This window comes from Xenopus tropicalis, chromosome 4, assembly GCF_000004195.4.
Source record: "Xenopus tropicalis strain Nigerian chromosome 4, UCB_Xtro_10.0, whole genome shotgun sequence".
Taxonomy (NCBI): domain Eukaryota; kingdom Metazoa; phylum Chordata; class Amphibia; order Anura; family Pipidae; genus Xenopus; species Xenopus tropicalis.
Window position 1 is genome coordinate 23,656,796 of NC_030680.2, and position 15,300 is coordinate 23,672,095.

At 42.8% G+C, this 15,300-nt stretch overlaps 1 protein-coding gene across 1 annotated transcript; it reads right to left on the minus strand.

Annotated features, from left to right (window-relative positions):
* Positions 1 to 5,410: 5,410 nt before the first annotated feature.
* LOC116406465 (sn1-specific diacylglycerol lipase alpha-like) lies at positions 5,411 to 11,977 on the minus strand. The gene is made up of 5 exons (XM_031900553.1): positions 10,572 to 11,977; positions 10,284 to 10,495; positions 10,050 to 10,151; positions 8,378 to 8,588; positions 5,411 to 6,312 (listed from the first exon to the last, which is right to left on the minus strand). The coding sequence occupies exons 1-4, from the start codon at positions 10,664 to 10,666 to the stop codon at positions 8,572 to 8,574; spliced, it is 426 nt and encodes a 141-aa protein (XP_031756413.1). The 5' UTR covers positions 10,667 to 11,977; the 3' UTR covers positions 5,411 to 6,312; positions 8,378 to 8,571.
* Positions 11,978 to 15,300: the final 3,323 nt, after the last annotated feature.

Consider the following 15,300-nt stretch of genomic DNA (forward strand, 5'->3'; position numbering starts at 1 on the left):
AGCACTGAGGGCAGCTGCAAACATGGGGGAGAACAGGAGGCTCACTGAGCAACCACTGGCAGGGGCCGGTGTAGTGGGGGGTGGAGAAGGGACAGTGGAGGTTAATGAGGGAGACAAATTTGTAACAGTTAAGAGGGGCAGTAGGGGACACAAGGCTAGGGGGGCTGGTTCACAGCTTGTACAATCACACAGATTTGCCGCTTTAGGTGAAGATGCTGGGGAAGACAGCTCTGAGCTGGCATGTATGGAGCGGGCTGACTCTCAGAGCACCCTGGGAGCCGGCACCTCTAATACAGGTGGGGGGAATAGTGCTAGGAAGGGAAGGCAGGCTATAGTTGTAGGGGATTCAATTATTAGAAAGGTGGATAGGGTAATTTGTTGCAAAGACCCTACATGCCGAACTGTGTGTTGCTTGCCTGGTGCTAGGGTTCGGCATGTGGTGGAACAGATTGGACAGATTGTTGGGAGGGGCTGGGGAAGACCCGGCGGTCTTGGTACACATAGGTACCAATGACAAAGTTAGAGGAGGGGGGGAAGTCCTCAAGAACGATTTTAAAAAGCTAGGTGCGAAGTTGAGGGCGAGGACTTCCAAGGTAATTTTCTCAGAGATATTACCTGTGCCACGAGCAACATTAAGAAGGCAGCGGGAGCTTAGGGAGATTAATGCGTGGCTGAGAGATTGGTGCAGGGAGCAGGGCTTTGGGTTTCTCCAGAACTGGGCTGATTTCTCAATCGGCTACAAGCTCTTTGCCAGGGATGGGCTGCACCTCAATGATGATGGGGCAGCTGCTTTGGGGGAAAAGATGGCTAGAGGGTTGGAGGAGATTTTAAACTAGGAGTGGGGGGGGGGAGGGTGCAGAGGGAAATTCTGTGGTAGACAGGATAGATGAGGTAGTGGGCATAGTAAGGGAAAATGGGGGAGGAGACTTGCTTCGGGATACTGATAATGGCAGGGAGGCCCATAAGTTGTTTACACGTCATTCTCACGCCGGAACCAGTATTAAATGTATGTTTACCAATGCAAGGAGTCTGACTGGTAAAATGGGAGAGCTGGAGGTACTGGCGTTGGAGCGGAAATATGATGTGATTGGAGTTGCTGAAACTTGGTTGAATGAGTCTCATGACTGGGCAGTTAATATTTGGGGGGTATACATTGTTTCGGAGGGACAGGGGCAATAGAAAAGGAGGAGGAGTGTGTCTGTTCATTAAGCAGGAATTAAAAGCAAATATTAAGGAGGAAGTGATGGGGTTAACAGAGGGAGCTGAATCCTTATGGGTTGAGCTTCTCACAGATAATAAAGAATCTACCAAACTAGATTGTAGGGGTATGCTATAGACCCCCTAATGTAAGCGAAGAGGAGGAGGCCCAGCTCCTGTTGCAAATAGAAAAGGCTGCTAGTTTGGGGCAAGTGATAATAATGGGGGATTTTAATTACCCTGATATTGACTGGGGCAATAGTACTGCCAGGACAGTAAATGGGAACAAGTTTATAAACTTGCTGCATGACAACTTTATGTCACAAGTTGTTGAGGAGCCAACCAGGAACAATGCTATACTAGTGATCTCTAATGACCCAGAACGTATAGCAAATGTGCAAGTGGTTGAACCCCTGGGTAATAGTGACCATAATGTTATTTCATTTGATGTTTGGTGCAGGAAACAAAGTTACATCTAGAATATGCTGTTCAGTTTTGGTCTCCAGTGCTCAAACGGGACATTACTGAGTTAGAGAGGGTCCAGAGAAGGGCAACTAAGCTGGTGAAGGGTATGGAAAGTCTCAGTTATGAAGAAAGACTGGCCAAGTTGGGTCTGTTTACACTGGAGAAGAGGCGCTTAAGAGGTGACATGATAACTATGTATAAATATATAAAGGGATCATATAATAACCTTTCTAATGTTTTATTTACCAGTAGGTCCTTCCAACGGACACGAGGGCACCCACTCCGTTTAGAAGAAGGGAGGTTCCATTTAAACATTCGGAAAGGATTTTTTACAGTGAGAGCTGTGAGGTTCTGGAATTCCCTCCCCGAATCAGTCGTGCTGGCTGATACATTATATAACTTTAAGAAGGGGCTGGATGGATTCTTAGCAAGTGAGGGAATACAGGGTTATGGGAGATAGCTCTTAGTACAAGTTGATCCAGGGACTGGTCCGATTGCCATCTTGGAGTCAGGAAGGAATTTTTTCCCCTCTGTGGCAAATTAGAGAGGCTTCAGATGGGGTTTTTTGCCTTCCTCTGGATCAACTAGTAGTTAGGCAGGTTATATATAGGCATTATGGTTGAACTTGATGGACGTATGTCTTTTTTCAACCCAACTTACTATGTTACTATGTTACTATGTTACACGGGGGCAACAAAGACAATGAATTTTAGGAAGGCAAATTTTAGCTCCTTAAGGGCAGCGCTTCAGGGCATAGATTGGGGCATTATATTTTCTGATAAAAACACAGAGCAGAAATGGTTGTCATTTAAAATGATATTAAATCATTACTGTTCTCAATTTATTCCATTAATAAGAAAAAGTAGAAGTGTTAAGAATCAACCTATGTGGCTTAACTCTGAGGTAAAGAAGTTAATAGGGAGAAAAAGGAAAGCTTTTAAGAAATATAAGTCAGAGGGGACAGTAGATGCGTTTAATGATTATAAACATTATAACAAGTGTTGTAAAACAGCAATCCGGAAGGCAAAGATAGAAAATAAGGAGCGCATCGCGGCCGAGGCCAAGACTAACCCCAAAGAGTTTTTTAAGTATATTAATAGTAAAAAGATGCAGGTTGAGGGTGTGGCCCCATTGAGTTATAATAACAATATGGTTACAGCGGATACAGAAAAGGCAGATGTGCTTAACAAGTTCTTTTCTTCTGTGTATACAGTAGAGGAGCCAGTGGGCCAAGTCCCACCCAATAGCTGCACTGTTGCCTCAGCTCCAACTACACAGTGGTTGGCACAGGATATGGTGCTTAAAGGGTTACACACGATAAATGTAAACAAGGCACCTGGGCCAGATGGCATACAGCCTCGGGTACTGAGAGAGCTAGGGGCAGAATTGCAGTGGCCCTTGTTTCTGATATTCTCAGACTCTCTTTCATCAGGTATGGTACCTAGGGATTGGAAGAAGGCGAATGTCATTCCCATATTTAAAAAGGGAGTAAGATCTCAGCCTGGCAATTATAGGCCTGTAAGTTTGACATCCGTGGTGGGCAAGTTATTTGAAGGCTTGTTAAGGGATCACATTCAAAATTATGTAGTGGAGAATGGCATTATGAGCAGTAATCAGCATGGCTTTATGAAGGACAGGTCATGTCAGACCAATTTAATTGCTTTTTATGATGAGGTAAGTAAGAAGCTGGACAGTGGGGATGCAGTAGATATCATCTATTTGGATTTTGCCAAAGCATTTGATACCGTTCCCCACAAACGACTGCTTTCTAAGCTAAGGTCTATTGGTCTTAGTGAAGTCGTTTGCACATGGATAGAAAACTGGCTACAGGATCGGGTACAGAGGGTGGTTGTTAATGGTACATTCTCTACTTGGAATAAGGTCCTCAGTGGGGTCCCTCAGGGTTCTGTACTGGGTCCAATTTTGTTTAACTTGTTCATAAATGACTTAGGGGAGGGTATTATGAGTAATGTATCAGTGTTTGCAGATGACACAAAACTCTGCAGACCAGTCAATTCTATCCAGGATGTGACATCCCTGCAGCAGGATCTTGACCAACTGGCAATCTGGGCAGCTAAGTGGCAGATGAGATTTAATGTGGATAAATGTAAGGTCATGCACCTGGGATGTAAAAATATGCAAGCCCCGTATACCCTTAATGGGACTGCACTAGGCAAATCCATAATGGAGAAGGACCTTGGAGTCCTTGTAGATAATAAACTTGGCTGTAGCAAGCAATGCCAGGCAGCAGCTGCAAGGGCAAACAAGGTTTTGAGCTGTATTAAAAGGGGTATAGATTCACGGGAGGAGGGGGTTATTCTTCCCCTTTACAGAGCGCTGGTAAGGCCCCATCTAGAATATGCTGTTCAGTTTTGGGGACATTACTGAGTTAGAGAGGGTCCAGAGAAGGGCAACTAAGCTGGTGAAGGGTATGGAAAGTCTCCGTTATGAAGAAAGACTGGCCAAGTTGGGTCTGTTTACACTGGAGAAGAGGCGCTTAAGAGGTGACATGATAACTATGTATAAATATATAAGGGGATCATATAATAACCTTTCTAATGTTTTATTTACCAGTAGGTCCTTCCAACGGACACGAGGGCACCCACTCCGTTTAGAAGAAGGGAGGTTCCATTTAAACATTCGGAAAGGATTTTTTACAGTGAGAGCTGTGAGGTTCTGGAATTCCCTCCCCGAATCAGTCGTGCTGGCTGATACATTATATAGCTTTAAGAAGGGGCTGGATGGATTCTTAGCAAGTGAGGGAATACAGGGTTATGGGAGATAGCTCTTAGTACTAGTTGATCCAGGGACTGGTCCGATTGCCATCTTGGAGTCAGGAAGGAATTTTTTCCCCTCTGCGGCAAATTAGAGAGGCTTCAGATGGGGTTTTTTGCCTTCCTCTGGATCAACTAGTAGTTAGGCAGGTTATATATAGGCATTATGGTTGAACTTGATGGACGTATGTCTTTTTTCAACCCAACTTACTATGTTACTATGTAATTATTTGCACGTTATTGGGGTAGAAACTCAAAGTATCCAATCAGCATGCACCATTAACTGATCTCCTTTTTAAAAACAAACATCCGATTGGTTGCTAGACCCGGGGCGTACGGTGCCACTTTTGTTATATCACTCCCTCTGACTTTCAGATTGCAGCTCTTGCTGTAATTCATTCTAATTGACATTTCTTAATTTTGAACAGGGGCCAAAGGCTGAAAAGCAGGAAGGAACGCTGCGCAAGTGTTAATATTTCCATGTACCGTTCTGCCATTTAGAACAGGAAACCGTAAAGCCTAATCACCCGGAATGTACATGCACTGTATGGCCTGAAGTCTCCCTCTAGCTAATGCTCACTGTAAGGAGTAATTGTTTAACCACAGCACCCAAATGGGCCAACCACCAGATTAATGGAGAACAGTGATGTCAGGAGCTTAATGATAATGCGGATAGCAGGGCTTTCAGCGTGGGATCAAGTGTAAAGGGAACGGATTCAGCTGCCCTGGTTTTATTATGAGAAAGTTGGTCATACGTGCAGCAAGGGCTGTAGAAAAGGGGCCCCTGGCAATGCAGGAAGCCCAGAGTGGGTGTTTGTGGGGCCCACAATACACAGAAGAGATGGGATTAGGGGGCGTCAAACTAAAGGGGGTGGACATGCTCTGTTTGGTCTTGGCTCCATTTTATTTGTAATGTTCAAGTCTGTTTTAAAGGAGTTGTTCACCTTTTAAATGTAAACACTGACATTCTGAGACAATTTGCAATTGTTTTTTTATTTTGGAATTTCAACAGCCATCTGGTTGCTAGGGCCTTGTTTACCTTAGCAATCAGGCCCCAGTTAGAATGAGAGAGGAATAGGAGACTTAAAAGAAAGATAAGGAATAAAAAGTAACAATTGTAACCTCTATTTTAGCTCAATAGCTGAGTAACGTGGGTTACACTGTACTCTCTCACCCAGGGTAGGGATTATACGCTTTACAAAGGCAAGTTTTCCCATATATACTTTTGTTTTTTAGAAGTTTTTTCCATTGGTCATATTGGGCTATTTTTGGGCTACTTTCAAAGCGTCTTTTGGTTAGTTTTAGGCTGGTTTAGAACTATCCTTGGCTAATTTGGAAAAATAAATCTGGCAACCCTGACCCATTTAACCCTATGGGTCCCTACACAATAATAATAATAATAATAAAATTGTAGCTTCTGTTGACTGTTGTGGCCCCCCTTGGGTAAGTGCTCTCTAAGCTTCCATTCTTTCCAATGATTTGAAGTTTTGGGGGGTTGAGGTTGAGAGCCGTGTGTTCATAGTTCTAGCTGGAGTCTCTGGTTGATCTATTCATTTCTGTGGGGGGATCTTGGTTCATTCCAGTTCTTAGCTAGAAGAAGTCTGGCTGAAGTTATTACATGGAAGACATGTTTTCTCTGATACCTTGGCAACTCCTCCAGTCCATGGGAATAATGCTCGGCCTGGTGTTGCCGCCATTTTCAGTTAATGAATTCCTGTATCTTGTAGATCTGGGTCCAGCTTGGTTGGGCTTTTTGGGCAACTCCACCACTTATGAAGTAAGGCTCCCACTGCTTTACTGTTTCCCCAGCAGATATGGGATTGTTGGGTTTATTTTATTGTGAGTATTGTCTCGAGTATGTCCTTGCAGTCTTCTCCTAAAGGATAAGTAAACATTTAAAATAAATAAATGTCAAACTGATGAGAGTCTATTCTAAGCACTTTTGCAATTTACATTCATTATTTCTTTTATTAGGATTCCAAGTGTTATTATGAATGAAATTTGCTACAAACGCACCACCCGCTGGTCAGTTTCCAACCATGATATTGTCGAGGAAGTTGTCAGAAGAAAGATCTGATCTGCTATTCAGAATGTTTGGGGCCTGGGGGTTTCTGGATAAGGGATCTTTCTATAATATGGCAAAAAATCTGTGCCATGCTAGTAAGCCCTTAGCCTTTACACCTTGTATGAACAAGCTATACTGGCCAGGGATTTTGTCAAGTGAAGAATTGTCAGGACATTTATAAATATCCTCATATATTTACATTTCTATTAGTAAGAGGGTTTCTCCCCGCTTGCTCCTCAGACATAAATCAAGTAGTGAACTGAAACACACAGGTGATTTCTTGTTGTCGGGCAGAAGATAACGTTTGTACATATTTTGTCCCGCTGGCAAACAAACACCTGACTTGGTGCTCCCTATTAAAAGTAGCTTCCAGCCAATCCGTACAACAGGCAAAGTGGAGCTTGGTATCAAGTGATGGAGGCAGGTTTGATATCCAGCAGTGCTGCAGGGCTTGTCTACTAACCGCAGAAACAATATTTGATCATTTCTTTTGGAATTGCTGCTGTATCACCAAGATTTGCCCATAGAGGAGTAAGATGCCTCTGGTAGGGAATAACTGCATGCCAACATTGGTTACTCAAAGGACAAGACCACAGACATTGGTAATTATCTGCTTTTGGAGCCTGGCATTTTGGACCGGCGTCAGAATCAGACCAACCAACTTTTTTTCCATAACTCAGGAGAAAAATAGCCCTAGATAATATATTCTACCCTGCACAATGTTTCTTTTTTCAAGTGCTTTATGTAAAATTACCATTAAAAAGTTTTCTTCCTATTCTCATAAAAAGGCGAATCTTAGATTTATGGCTGACCTGGGTGCTGCTTTATATAAAGTACAGCAATCAATTGCACTGAATAAAAACTCAAGGGGGTGGAAAATCCTCCATAAAGCTGCAGCAACTGGCTTCTGGTTTGAGGAGGGGATGTCGGGAGGGAAGCGGAGCAGCCACACGTGGGCTCCGGCACAGTTTAAGTCGCCCTATCGCCTGTTTTTGAGAACAGGAAGAGAATTTATAAAGGTCATTTTATGTAAAGCACCTGAAATAAGTAACAATGTACAGGGTAGATGTATTGTTAGAAGGGTATGGAATGGATTTAGAACTTGATCAGTTTTAGTGTTACTATTCCTTTATGATCTGAAATTGGATAAAGATATGTACTAGTGCATAATAGATGTCTCACCTGTGTAACCCCCTGTTGTGCCCAAACAAGAAATGGGTTTCCAATATAGTTATTCAAAAATTGTGGATTAGCTACAAAGGGTAGGAAGGGTGATAATGAAGGCGAGAGAGAGACTGTGGCGTGCTGTGTGCCCGGCTCTAATTGTAGGGTATAATAAGGGGGTGTCTATTACCGAGAGTAAAAATTGTCTCTCCTGAAGGTACAAAAGAAAAGCCAAAGAAATATTTGGTACAAGAGCCTGGTATAATAAAGGCAGAGCATGAAGTTCCCTATTATTAACCCAGTCTGCACATAATGGAGATTCCAGGCCAGATTGTATGTCTGTATATCTGGGAAATTGATCCCTCCTTGAGACCTTAGTTGTTGGAATTTATTCCTACTAATCCCAGAATGCTTATCTCCCCTAATAACTGTCTAGAACTCCATAAAATGCAGCCTTTGCTAAGGCCGCCTCCCAGAAGTCCCTAATATAGAGGAAATTAAGTGCAATAGTCAAAGTACATGCTAACAGGGCTGGGGCTAGGGGTAGGCAGTAGAGGCACGTGCCTAGGGTGCAAATGTAATGTTTCTGCAGTGTCCTATTAACCCTGGAAAGCCCACAGCCCAGGGCTCATTTAGTAGTAGGGGCAGCTGTAACATTTTTAAGGGCGCTAAGGGACGGTGCAAGCAGTTTCCTTCTGGTGCCATTTCCTACCTAGCGGGAGGCAGGACGCTCGTTATCGTTCCTCTACAGATGATTACGATGATGATGATGATGTTTCCAAAGGGACATCAGCGAGCATTTTGCCACTCGTCCGCCGAGCTTGAAATCATTGTGAAGCAAAAGACGTGCAGTCTCCTAGAGTGCCATTACCCTTCAAGCTCCATTTAGGGGGACTCTGTTTGGCCTTAGCTCAGATTTAACTCTGTTAAAGGAAAACATTGGAATATTAGTCATTCAGGCATAGATCCAAGATCATCTAGGGCAGCAAATTGTCTCCCCAAAACTCACCCTTGGGACAGGAGCACACTGAGCAGATCATCCGTAGATCTACTGTCATCTGCTTTTTTGTTTAGCCCCATTGACAGGCATGGCATGCACCTATGGGCACAGCATCTTTACATGCAGCCCTGGGAATGGCTCCCCTAATCCCCCCTACTGTTTGCACCCCCCCGTGCCCTTCCCCACCCCCTCGTCTTGCAATCCTCTCACCAACCTGGCGCTTCTTTGTGTCCAGTGCAATGGGGACAGGGTGGGAGATTCAAATGGCTGTTAAACTCTCCCGTCTAGCCCCCTTTGGAAATATCAGCCACATGCTGCCCCCCGATGCTGCCCTAGGCCCAGGCCTTTGTGGCCTGCCCACAAATCCGGGCCTGACAGTGCCTGATTATAGGGCTATAAAATGTGTACAAAATGCATCTGGAGAAAATCTGATGATTTGCTCAGTGTGCCCCTGCCCTAACATTTGGGGCAAGTCAGTTGGGGCTATTGAAACAGCCTGCTAAGTAGACCATGGAATTGTATCAAATTATCGGTTACCTTCTGGGTAGCCTGGCAAGGCATGGGTTCATTTAACAGCCTGGTATAAAGTAAAGATACACATTTGCTGTGTTTACAATGTGAGTGAATGCAGAACTCTCTATTCTACCAGTGATGTTTGTCTCCAGTGTTAATAAAAACACCGCTAAAATGTCAGTGCGTACTTATCTGTAATCCGTGGAGTAACATCCATGAGATCCAATACATTAAATTTGCAGGGGTCCCCAACCTTTCTTGCCACAAGCCAAAAATTCAAAAATAAGCAGTCGCTTTGAGGCCACTGAGAGCAACATCCAAGGGGTTGGAGAGCAACATGTTGCTGTGAGCGACTGGTTGGGGATCACTGCTCTACATTATACTTGAAGTTAATTTAAACGTGAACTACCCCCTGAATAAGTAGAAATGTTCTGCTATGGATTGGATAGATGGACTTTGCACTCACTATAATGAACCAGCACACCTTCTGTATGATAAGTTTAATATGGCAGTATGGCACTAATCTGAACAAGCTCAAGGAGATGGCACCACAAAGGGTATATGAAGCTGGCCATACACGGGCCACTATATGCTGCCAACTCAGCCCCTTCTGACTGAATATGTAGCTCAGCTTGCCCAGCCAGTAAGCAGCCAGGCATGTCTATAAAACTACAAAATCACACTGGACAGGAACCAATGAAACAGGCCATGCTATTCAGCCCCAGTGGCACTGGTATCACTATACAGGAAACGTCAGTGGTGGGACGAGGGACTCCCACAGAGCCCAAGCAATGCTGAGCTAATTATGCACTGCTTGCTCATACAGGGGAGGCTAAAGGCTATCAGATGGAGAGAATGCCATGTCCCTTACCCAGTGTGACATTTTTGGCAGTGACATCATTGCACGACGTGTAATACTGAGCCAGCCAGACAATGCCCATGATTGCGTATATGAACTCAATCACCAGGATCGCTGAAATACAAAAAGGGGGTTTTAAAAACAGGAATAAATCATGTTATTCTCTATATTACTATGACTCCAATGCTACCGATCGCAGAATCTATACGGCATGCTATACTTCCCTGCCCCACTGCTGACACTCACCCAGGCGCACGTAGAGCACATACTGCATGGAGTCCCGAGGCTCGGTGTATAGGATGCCCCCTCTCATGCTCAGCCAGATAATGGCCATTTCTGCAATCATGCAGCTGAGCAGGATGCCCAGGTACCCCCGACCATGATCTACCAAGTTGAGGGAGCATGTCTCGTGTGGGTTATACGTCAGTCCAAAGAGAACCACAGACAGCATAACAAACCTGCAAAGAGACATTACCGTTATTCTGATTTTAGAGGATGATGGCACAGGACTTTCAAAGGCAAATCTTTCCCTACCAGGTACTATGCAGCACGAAGAGGAAGATTCCGGGCAGCACCAAATCATCGCTGCCCACAGACCAGCGGCAGCGGAAAACAACAATTCCTGGCATGACGAGCAGCGAGCACCGCGCCACCGCGGCCTGCCATTACTGAGATCCATTAATATAAATAGTCAGAAGACAGCAACATTCATTACCATCTGCAAACAGTTATCCAATAGTAATCCAGTCATATAAAATATGGGTTTATTAACAGCTGTGACCCTCCCAAAGGGAACCATGCCGCCTCCTTTTTAGTGGAAAATGAAACAAAGTGATTATGGCCCATGGGCACAGACTCACACCTCCCACAGTGACACAAGCCTGCTTTTCAAGAATGCCATTAAATGCCACTGCCACTTCCTACAGTTGTTCAAAATAAATATACATTCAGCTCATTTTAAGTGTGGACACAACAAAAAAATCACATATAATTGAGCAACAATGTAATTCATCATAGATTGGAAGCTGGACGGGACAGTACCATGTCCTGCACTGGTTCTACGAGTCTTTGCAAACCAAACATTCAATCTATAAGCACCTTTATATAAGTCAGGTATATAGATATATATATATTTATGTGCCAGTGGTTTAAGAAATTAGTGAACCACATGTGACTTTGTGGCTCTAGTGCAAAGGTTCCTTAGGGGGCCCGGGGAAGGGCCAGGTAGGGAGCAATTTGGCAAGTCATATTTTCTGTTCTTGATTCTTCTTCCTAATGGCTATAAAAGGTGAGATTTAGAATGAACACACATTTGATGCCCCAGATATGTTTGGAACGGTTCCTAAATGGATGAAACAACATTTTCATACATCGGTCATATAATTTTGTGCTGCATCTCTGACAAATCCATGCACCCTTTACATAGGCAAAGAATAATGACTATTTGGGAGGCTACAGAGACAAACTGTTATATGTTCCTTCTATTCGTAGCCGTCCCAAAGACTTTACCCTCCTCCCTGAGGACTGATTAAAAAAAAACCCCATTGCCCTAATGTGCCAACAGTGCATATAGTAGTGATGTGTGGGCTTAGCGGGACCAGTGGGACCCATGGGGCAGGTGGGCTAAAGGAAAAACACTACATGGAACGAACTGTGCCCAAGGCTGTCACTGTGCTGCTATCCCTCCCTCCGTCCCCTGCCAAATGCTTATTTATATGCTCGCACTGTCCCCGCCCCTTCCCTTACCTGATTGGGCTGGGTCTGAGTTGGAACAGTTTGGGCTGCAGGTTGACTTTTTGCCCCTATAGGCAACAATATATTCGTATGTAACTTGAGACAAAACACTGCAATATTAGGATCAGTTTCGTTTAAAAAAAATGGGTAAATAAATAGTATGTGCCAGTTGAAAAATGTTTCTAATCTAGTTAGTTAAGAAAAAATGTAATCTATAAAGTTCTAGTAGGCAGATGTCTAACATAATGACCAGAACACTACTTCCTTCTTCACAGCTCTCTAAGTCAGTCAGCAACTTATGGGGGGGGGGGGGGGGGGGGCACATGGGACCTAGTTTTATTTTTCACTAAATTCCTTTAAACCTGGTCTGCCATGAGTCTGAAGTCCTTGTTTCTGGAGGCTCCATCATGGTGTAAGGCGCATCAGTTTTCATCATCCATAGCCATTCTGATTATCTACATATCATGGGACATTCCGCTAGCACTTGTGAGTGAAATGTCTCTGGATTACAATCCCCCAGGGCAGAAATGGAGATTGATGAGCACAAACTGCTATAGCAAAATAAGTGTAAGTTTATATACCAATATGCTACAGGGCACACGTGTAGAATAGAATTTGCAGACATACCTATGCATTGCTGGTTACTATAGAGACAGATACACCTATGTGTTACTGTATGGTATAAGGGCAGATATACATATACAATATATACAATATAAGGAGCAGTAGTACATAGCCATCACTGTACAGCAGTACATAACCATCACTATACAGTAGTACATAGCCATCACTATACAGTAGTACATAGCCATCACTATACAGTAGTACATAGCCACCACTATACAATATAAGGAGCAGTACTACATAGCCATCACTATACAGTACTACATAGCCATCACTATACAGTACTACATAGCCATCACTATACAGTACTACATAGCCATCACTATACAGTACTACATAGCCATCACTATACAGTAGTACATAGCCATCACTATACAGTAGTACATAGCCATCACTATACAATATAAGGAGCAGTAGTGCATAGCCATCACTATACAGTAGTACATAGCCATCACTATACAATATAAGGAGCAGTACTACATAGCCATCACTATACAGTAGTACATAGCCATCACTATACAATATAAGGAGCAGTAGTGCATAGCCATCACTATACAGTAGTACATAGCCATCACTATACAATATAAGGAGCAGTAGTGCATAGCCATCACTATACAATATAAGGAGCAGTAGTGCATAGCCATCACTATACAATATAAGGAGCAGTAGTGCATAGCCATCACTATACAATACAAAAAAATTTAATCTATAAAGTTCTAGTAGGCAGATGTCTAACATAATGACCAGAACACTACTTCCTTCTTCACAGCTCTCTAAGTCAGTCAGCAACTTATGGGGGGGGGGGCACATGGGACCTAGTTTTATTTTTTCACTAAATTCCTTTAAACCTGGTCTGCCATGAGTCTGAAGTCCTTGTTTCTGGAGGCTCCATCATGGTGTAAGGCGCATCAGTTTTCATCATCCATAGCCATTCTGATTATCTACATATCATGGGACATTCCGCTAGCACTTGTGAGTGAAATGTCTCTGGATTACAATCCCCCAGGGCAGAAATGGAGATTGATGAGCACAAACTGCTATAGCAAAATAAGTGTAAGTTTATATACCAATACGCTACAGGGCACACGTGTAGAATAGAATTTGCAGACATACCTATGCATTGCTAGTTACTATAGAGACAGATACACCTATGTGTTACTGTATGGTATAAGGGCAGATATACATATACAATATATACAATATAAGGAGCAGTAGTGCATAGCCATCACTATACAATATAAGGAGCAGTAGTACATAGCCATCACTATACAATATAAGGAGCAGTACTACATAGCCATCACTATACAGTAGTACATAGCCATCACTATACAGTAGTACATAGCCATCACTATACAGTAGTACATAGCCATCACTATACAGTAGTACATAGCCATCACTATACAGTAGTACATAGCCATCACTATACAGTAGTACATAGCCACCACTATACAATATAAGGAGCAGTACTACATAGCCATCACTATACAGTAGTACATAGCCATCACTATACAGTAGTACATAGCCATCACTATACAGTAGTACATAGCCATCACTATACAGTAGTACATAGCCATCACTATACAGTAGTACATAGCCATCACTATACAGTAGTACATAGCCATCACTATACAGTAGTACATAGCCATCACTATACAGTAGTACATAGCCATCACTATACAGTAGTAAATAGCCATCACTATAAAGTAGTACATAGCCATCACTATACAGTAGTACATAGCCATCACTATACAGTAGTACATAGCCATCACTATACAGTAGTACATAGCCATCACTATACAGTAGTACATAGCCACCACTATACAGTAGTACATAGCCATCACTATACAGTAGTACATAGCCATCACTATACAGTAGTACATAGCCACCACTATACAATATAAGGAGCAGTAGTGCATAGCCATCACTATACAGTAGTACATAGCCATCACTATACAATATAAGGAGCAGTAGTACATAGCCACCACTATACAGTAGTACATAGCCATCACTATACAATATAAGGAGCATTAGTACATAGCCATCACTATACAATATAAGGAGCAGTAGTACATAGCCATCACTATACAGTAGTACATAGCCATCACTATACAGTAGTACATAGCCATCACTATACAGTAGTACATAGCCATCACTATACAATATAAGGAGCAGTAGTCCATAGCCACCACTATACAGTAGTACATAGCCATCACTATACAATATAAGGAGCAGTAGTCCATAGCCATCACTATACAGTAGTACATAGCCATCACTATACAGTAGTACATAGCCATCACTATACAATATAAGGAGCAGTAGTCCATAGTCATCACTATACAGTAGTACATAGCCATCACTATACAGTAGTACATAGCCATCACTATACAGTAGTACATAGCCACCACTATACAATATAAGAAGCAGTAGTGCATAGCCATCACTATACAGTAGTACATCACTATACAGTAGTACATCACTATACAGCAGTACATCACTATACAGCAGCACATCACTATACAGCAGCACATCACTATACAGCAGCACATCACTATACAGCAGTACATCACTATACAGCAGTACATCACTATACAGTAGCACATCACTATACAGCAGCACATCACTATACAGCAGCACATCACTATACAGTAGCACATCACTATACAGTAGTACATAGCCATCACTATACAGTAGTACATAGCCATCACTATACAGTAGTACATAGCCATCACTATACAGTAGTACATAGCCATCACTATACAGTAGTACATAGCCATCACTATACAGTAGTAAATAGCCATCACTATAAAGTAGTACATAGCCATCACTATACAGTAGTACATAGCCATCACTATACAGTAGTACATAGCCATCACTATACAGTAGTACATAGCCACCACTATACAGT